At 43.5% G+C, this 7,742-nt stretch overlaps 1 protein-coding gene across 1 annotated transcript; it reads left to right on the forward strand.

The window, feature by feature from the left end:
- Positions 1–2,516: 2,516 nt before the first annotated feature.
- On the forward strand, positions 2,517–6,161 carry LOC135896578 (NADH dehydrogenase [ubiquinone] 1 alpha subcomplex subunit 7-like). The gene is made up of 4 exons (XM_065425036.2): positions 2,517–2,669; positions 2,847–2,893; positions 4,898–5,056; positions 6,019–6,161. The coding sequence occupies exons 1-4, from the start codon at positions 2,610–2,612 to the stop codon at positions 6,059–6,061; spliced, it is 309 nt and encodes a 102-aa protein (XP_065281108.2). The 5' UTR covers positions 2,517–2,609; the 3' UTR covers positions 6,062–6,161.
- Positions 6,162–7,742: the final 1,581 nt, after the last annotated feature.

Raw genomic sequence — 7,742 nt, forward strand, 5'->3', positions numbered from 1 at the left:
TTTTTTGCAAGATTTGAAGCAACGTTTGTAAAATCACAGTGTGACACCACATTCGCAAACTTTGAAAAAAACTGAGGCAGTTGGTAGGTACGCTCACTACCTATGTAGCTTGTACTTTATACCCCAGTCACACGGGTACTTTCACAGTCCTTTGAGCCAAAGTTCCTTTACTTCAAGGCGAGCCTTGAGTGCGTCTGACAGCAGAAATAAGTAAATAAATAAAACCATAAGTAATATGAAACTTTTACCTCTTGAAAACAAGCTTATAAGTACTGAATACTATTACTGAATTACTAAACACTTTCGGGACACCCACAATCTCCATCATGACCGCGCTGGTACAGCAGCACCGTGCCAGTGCAGCTGACGGCCTGTGGTCAGCAGGAACATCGACACAACACGGGTACCATGTGCGATTTGTTTATTTGGTTAGCGGCTGCTAGGCATCCCAGTCTCCTCGGCATTTTTCTGCGCGTCTTCTTTCCTCCTCACTTTTGTGTCATAGTTGATCTTCACAATCGTTGCTTTGAAAAAAGACGGGAACACTAAAGGACAACAACGAATAATCGACGCTAACATGCAGTGTACAAAGCGGTATACATGGTGGCCATCATTACAACAAATACATTTGTATTCGGTAAAGTAATGCCTTTACTACGCATGCATTTTGTTTTGATGTTTCTATGTATTAGGAAAAATAAATATTGCTGAAAAAAATATGACAAATTTTTTATAAGACGCATTTGGGCCGTATTTTTAAAAATTACTTTTGAGGCGATGGCAGCGCTAATGATACTTTGCGGTTTCTGTTAAAAGCTTGAATGGAGACTATCCAGGGAGATCGTGTAGCACTGACACATATCCCTTGAACTAATGGGCCTTTGAAAGCTCAACGTTCCTTAACTTCAAAGGACCTTCGGCAGGCTCGTGTGACTGAGGTATTATGCTACTTTAACAGTATCAACAGTGAAACAAACACTTAGGGCAACTCACACTATCTTAACCTCCTGGCTTCCCTCTCAGATTCGAGCAGGGTCAGGATGTCGCCTTCACGGACTGGGCCCTTGACGTTGCGGATGATGGACCGGTTAGACTCATCCAGGAACTCGACACGGACCTGTGCAAGCCACCATTAATACCCTTAATCAGTTCTAGTATGCCTGCCTGCTACACCAAAGCATAAATATGAATGAAAAATAAACAAATTTTAACCCTGTATGCTCGATTTATCTGATATGCTGCACAAAGTTTGACACCACAAAAGTGTGACTGAAGCATGGGAAGCATAATGTATGGCCTATAGTAGTGCTTTTGATAGACAGGAGCGAGTTCAGCAAACCAACTGATTATTAATAAGTATACTATAACAGTTCTAACTCATAATATTCAATGCATGCAGATGTATTCTCCAAGGACAGAAACAAAACGTAACTAAGTTGTTCCAATTTTCATTCATGCGAAATTGTGTTTGGGCATTACAGGGTTACATCGTCATGAGCTGAAGTACGCAAGGATCGTTTCGTTAAAACAAAAGTTTGATGAACCAGCCTGCTCATAACTGCTCCTGCGCTGTTTAATTGAAGCACCATGTCGGGCACAAATCGTTTTTAGGTAGGATAAATACTGCTGGCCACAACGGTACTGTCCTTTGAGACGGGATGAACTAAGTGAGTACTTCCGTGAAGTATTTTCGTGAAGCCGACATCGCACTGGATCTACACCAGTGCCGACGTAACTTAGAAAAAATGCTGTTGGTGAAGTGGTGCGACGACTCTGGTGCTGAATGTTCCACAAAGGTTCTTACAAGCGTGCATAAGACATGATCATGCGGCGAAAAATCTTCCAACTGGAACGCCTTTATAACCACGAACGGCACAAGTGCAACGAGCGCAAAGCATAGCCGGCAAAGTGGAGACAGGTTGACGGAACGTGCAACTAAAATGGGTTCAAATTCTGCAGAGAACTCACCTGGGTACACTGCCCCTGGGATCCGGTACGGCCTAAGACCTTGGTCACCTGCAAAAGCGTGAAGAAACAAGACTGTCACAACGGAGCACGAGCCATGTGGCGCTAAACATGTTCGTTCAACATCACGCGCAGTTAAGCCTAACAGTTCGCTTCGACACAGAAGCTATAGACAGACTAAAGTACGGAAAGTGCGCATGGTAACACTCTAAGCCGCCAAACGGAACAATTAGCAGGACTTTCATTTCATTTGAACATATGCAGGAGGGACAAGAAGCCCAATTATACTCACACGTGCCAATTTGACTTTATCCATGTCGGCGGCTGGCAAGCGAAAGGAAGAAAGCCTCAGCCGTAGACGCGTCCAACGTTCTAGCCACCGGTGGTTTCAACGACTACCAACAGGCGACGCTACAATAACATTACTGTTACCTTACCTCAAACAAATTCTATATTAAGCTATAAATATATATTTATCAAAACATGTAAAAATGTCAAATGTAATTATCAAAAATTTTTTTCCTGCAAGACTACAGCATCAACATTAAATGTCATTGCGATCCAAGTCGAGTAGTTTTTATTGTCCGAGCCAATCCATTGTGTGCGAAAAGGTATCGGAAAGGTGATCTAAGGGCAGCCAAGCAATGTCAGCTCATCGCAGCGTATCGCCAGCGATTCGCATGGTTCGAGACTTTCTGCTCGGTGTAAGGCGCCGCTCTTTACATCACAGTTACTCTTTAGCCAAATGCGCAAGTGTGCGGGGTTCGCACGGAACCACGTTCTTCTAGAGCGACGCCGGCTGTGAGCGGGTGTCTGCTACGTGATTGGGCTCTGAAAGAAGTTTGTGCACTTTCGCTCACTAAAGATTTTGCTTTTTGCAGAGACATCCAAACAGCCAAGTGAGGTTTCCGGACGAACTTTCCACAAGGTACTGTCAATGTGCTGTAGCCCTGTGGGTTGATGCATTGCTCTGTAGCGCTTCGTTGACGCGGTGCCGGTTTCACATCTCCGATCCTGCGGCTCAGAAGATCAGACCGTTAAATATTAGCGGTTGTCGTTAGCAGTATTGAACGCTGCGTATTGCTTTCTTTAAGGGATGCTGACTCCAATTATACCGGCTTAATTAAGCACCAGAGTTAATAAAATAGCGCAAAGAACTTGGAACATAGTGACCATAGCTCAACTGCGTACGACATAGCTGCGTACAAGCCGTGAACCAATATTACACAGGAATAAGAATTAATTCCTGTGTTGTAGCTTGGCAGGGATGTATTGTAGTAAGCATATATCAGACTGTGTAGGTGCCCTGCAGTATTGTCACTTGGCCATTTTTCTCGCTTATGCTTGCAGTTGATAAACAAGCACAACCAACGGCGTCACATGGTGGAGACACATTGGAGAACTGTGTTATAATTACAAAACAAACAAAACTCTTGTTGCAGCAACACACTGTGTTTACGTTATCTGTTGACTTAATTGTTTAGGCGGCAGCAAAGTTCTCACAAACGTGTTTTTTTACATCTTTCTGAAAAGAGTTGTGCGATCCAGGAACATTACGAGCACGAAATGTTTGATCATAGCATCACAATGGGAATATTTAGAATAGGGGTGGCATCATTGATGCAATAAGACTGTTTTGGGCTAGTTGGTTCATTCCAAACTATGGATAAGACTGCACATAAAAAATGTGCATTAAGGAAGGACACCTACAGTGGGCGTGTTCCAATTCTAGCCAGCATTGAACACCCTCTGCAGCAACTGCTAATAAGATAGCCTCAAGCTTAAGAAATAGAATGCACCTGCAAGACATCCATGCGACATGGCACCATCTTGCATTGACAGGAAAATAACCTATGAAAAGTGCAGATTATCACTATTTTAACAGCTTCCATGTGTGAACCTATGAAAAACACAATGTACTAACTTACATTGAAGTGCATAAAGAAAGCACCACTATGTTTACTTGGGTGCAGGTGAGTTTCCTGTCGAGCTTTCAATCATTCTGCTCATCCAAACATCTTGTATGGGCAGCAAAGCGGCCTGCATTGCCTCTTGTTTTTTTAATTTGATGTTGTCGACATGAAGTTGCTATTCTTGCTTGGTTTGTCAGAATTGGGGAGAGGCTTAAGGTGGCAGCTGTCCACTTAGCTGCCTATTTAGCGATGCACAGCAAGTATTATAATACATTCAAATACCCACCGTGGTGGCGCAGTGGTTGCTAAACATATTGTTTCTGGCGCAAAGCTCCGAACATGAACAAAATAGGGACAGGTAAGAGACAGAGAAGATTGGTCCCCCTTCTTTCATGTTCCATAATTTGTGCCAGAAACAACATATTTAGCAAGCATAGACACCAACTAGCTTAGGAACAAGTTCTGATGTAGTGGCGTTGGTGCTGTGCTGATAAGCACGAGAGTGCGGGATCGAATCTCGGCCACGGCGGCTGCATTTTGATGGGGGCTCAAATGCAAAAACACCTGTGCACCATGCATTAGGTGCATACTGAAGAACCCCAGGTGGTCAAAATTAATCTGGATTCCCTCACTACAGCGTGCCTCACAATCATATCATGATTTTGGCTTGTAAAACTCCAGAATTTAATTTTTACCACATCACATAAGGATGGGCACCTGTCCTCATACATGTCCCTTCTTTGACCATATTAGTACATGCAGCCCTGTCTAGTTTTGGCCTCGGTGTGCATTGCAGATGGTGAAATCGAGATATAAGAGAACAAGTTTTTTAATGGGTCTTGCGTTTGTTCTTTGTGTCTCGTGCTTGCAGCACCACTGGGGCTAAAAATCAACGTGCCTCTTTTCACATTGTAAGCAGTCTAATGGTCAGAGCGCAGAAAGGGGTGTTTTGGGGTTTGTTTAAAATCCCACGGTTCGAGTGACATGTCTCTAAGTAGCTCTTGTTTTCTTCTCTGAAGGTCTCCACCGCCACCCAATTTGCCTCCTGGACCAGCATGCAAGCTGTCTGACAACTACTATTACACCAGGGATGCCAGGAGGGAAGTGGACCACCCAAAGCTGCTCTTCGACAGCACGACTCCAGCGAAGCAGATTACAGCAGGAGAAGGTGCCAAAGGGTAATGTCTGAAATGTTGAGCGCCTACTGTGGTATGTGTCCTCGAATTTTCAGGGCCGAAAATGAGGAGCAGTTGTAGGCATGCATGCACGGGTGCTTTTGTGCATGTGTGTTTCAATTAAAGGTGCACAATAAATTTTATTAGCATTTCTTTGATGCAAGAATGTTGATTACCCACAGGCAAGGTCCCGCTTACCATCGTTCTTAAAGAGCAGTCATTGTGTTCAGCCAGTATAATAACTTGCGAGGCTACAAGTATGCCCCCTTTCCGCCCCCCCCCCCCCCACTACGGCGTGCTTCATCAGATCGCAATTTTGGCACGTAATACAGCATAAGTTAGCTTTAATTATCATTTCATTTAAGGAGAGGTTAACACTAAAGAGGCAATGCCAGACAAGGGTTTTAATTCCTCACTCGACTACAAGTTCAACAGCAGTTATAGAGCACTCACAAAAGTGCACGCAAATGAAGATGTAGGTATAGACAGTATGGACATGTACATAATGTCTATACCTACCTAATGTGTCGGTAGGTTCAGTGTACATCTTCTGCTTAACCGTGAAATGCCCAGCTTATCATTTCTGGTGCCTGGTGTAATGTAAAAGGCGACAAATAGAGGGCAGCACAAATTAGAAATCAAATGTGGTTATGGTATTCCAATTGTGACTTAGTGGGAGAGGAGTTGTACAGTATGTAATGTGTAGAAACTTTGACAGCCGGTGTGTTAAGGTAACAGAGTGAATGCCACGGTAAGGCAAACACATTTGCAGTGCAAGTGAGGACTGGATGGAGTAATGTGAGTAAATGTCGATTGGTGCAGGACAAATGTGACAAAAGGCTCACCGGAAGAGACCTTAAAACCTTTTGATAATGATAATGTACTGCAAAGGATAATGACACTGCTCTTCTGTAATCATAAATGTCAACATCATTCACTTACCAGCAGTAATACATTTTTTTCAGGAAGTCCACTGTCCCAGAGCCAGGCATACCATACCTGCCTTGAAAAGGGACCGAGGTTGTCCGAGCCTACTTTATGTGTAGATATGTGTTGAATAAATTGCAACAATAAAAAAAAAATTTCCCTTCTAAGGAAACATTTCGAAGAGTGGCCAAGCGAGTGGATTGTTTATTTACTCCCACGTTTCCATAAATTTGCTTCTTTGTGCCATATTTCTTTCATGCATTGTTGGAGGAAACCAGAGGTTTGGGTTGCGGATAACACTTTCAGTGATTAACAGTAGCCAAACAACAGATGTCTCTAGACCATCATTTTGACAAAGGGGCTTGTCTTTCTCAGTCCCTTTGTTGATATGTTAGCTCTACAAGCATCTCTTGTTTTACTTCTACTGATCACTTCATCTCCATCTTTCTGTGTACCTCTGTCTTGTTAAGACCACACATTCGTCATACAACAAAAACCAGGCATGTTGGATGATAATAGACAATTCTAGCATTTGGATTGTGCACATTTTGAATGATTGAACGTATTCTTATCATTTAATGATAACCCGCCATGGTGGTACAGTGGCTATGGCGTTGCACTGCTAAGCTCGAGCATGCGGGATTGAGTCCCGGTCGCAGCAGCCACAGTTCAATGGGGAAGAAATACAAAAACACCTGTGTATCATGCACCGGGTTCTCATTAAAGAACCTCGGGCAGCCAAAATAATCTGGAGTCCCCCTCTATGGCGTGCCTCATAATCATCATGGCTTTGACATGTGAAACCCCACAATTGAATTAATTTAATGATAAAAGTTACAAGTTGTGCTTACAATGCTGTCTATTTAGTGTGCAGTGCCGCACACTTGTATCTGTGAATTCACCACTCGGAATCTTCTGAAAGCAAGACATTTTTACAAATGCCATGTGTGGAATTGTACATGCTATCTTGAATCTTTTCTTTTCCCGGTTGAAGTCTAGTCTGATTTATGTCACAGAATGACGGCTACCGACTGACCGGTGCTCCTAATATCTGATGCTTATGTTGCTCGTGGGCAGGGTCCTCTTCTTCAATCTGAAGAAGAGGACAAAGCTGCTAGCATGGCGACAATGCAAATGCACATGTCGTGCAAAATGAGTCCAAGAACTGAAGCAGAGTGCATTCTCACTCTTATTTTACTCCCTAGTAGCGTTAAAGAAACATCTACAACACTCTGAAAAAATATTTACACCCTTTGCTGCATCTCTTTATCCCACAACAATATCCATCATTTCGTTCTTGAACGCTCCACACCCAGTACTACTTTCAGGTCACAAGCGGCATTTGCGTTATCAGCGCGACATAGTTCGGCAGGAAAGCAACAAGCGGAGTTTTCAAGAAAGAAATGCAAGCAAGACAGACGATTATTGTTTGGGGAGAGAGAGATAGAATAAACTTTATACAAAAGAGTACACAAGCGTGGGTGATTTCTCCGCTCTGCAATGGGTGGTCCCCTCAGTCCAGGAGTCTCGCGGCCTTAGCTGCGCTTCTTGCTTGGTTGACCAGTTCAAGCTGGTCCGTTGAGTCATAGGAGACTCTGTTGTTTAAGCTGGGCATGTATGCATTCCCATACCACGTACAGCATTGCACACTCGTAGCCATGTGGGAACTCGTAATACAGCACTGAGTGTATGGCATGGTACAGACTCAAGTGTGGATATGTGTTTGTAGTTTCCGCCATACTACGGCTTACTCTAGCACAAA

Source organism: Dermacentor albipictus, chromosome 9, assembly GCF_038994185.2.
Source record: "Dermacentor albipictus isolate Rhodes 1998 colony chromosome 9, USDA_Dalb.pri_finalv2, whole genome shotgun sequence".
Classification (NCBI taxonomy): Eukaryota; Metazoa; Arthropoda; class Arachnida; order Ixodida; family Ixodidae; genus Dermacentor; species Dermacentor albipictus.

What these genes read in the sequence shown, in the direction of transcription:
- LOC135896578 (XM_065425036.2), top strand. Translation starts at nt 2,610, where the DNA reads ATGTCAGCTCATCGCAGCGTATCGCCAGCGATTCGCATGGTTCGAGAC. An exon ending in CCGGACGAACTTTCCACAAG is followed by an intron (nt 2,894 to 4,897) that starts GTACTGTCAATG and finishes TCTTCTCTGAAG; the next exon opens with GTCTCCACCGCCACCCAATT. An exon ending in GCAGGAGAAGGTGCCAAAGG is followed by an intron (nt 5,057 to 6,018) that starts GTAATGTCTGAA and finishes CATTTTTTTCAG; the next exon opens with GAAGTCCACTGTCCCAGAGC.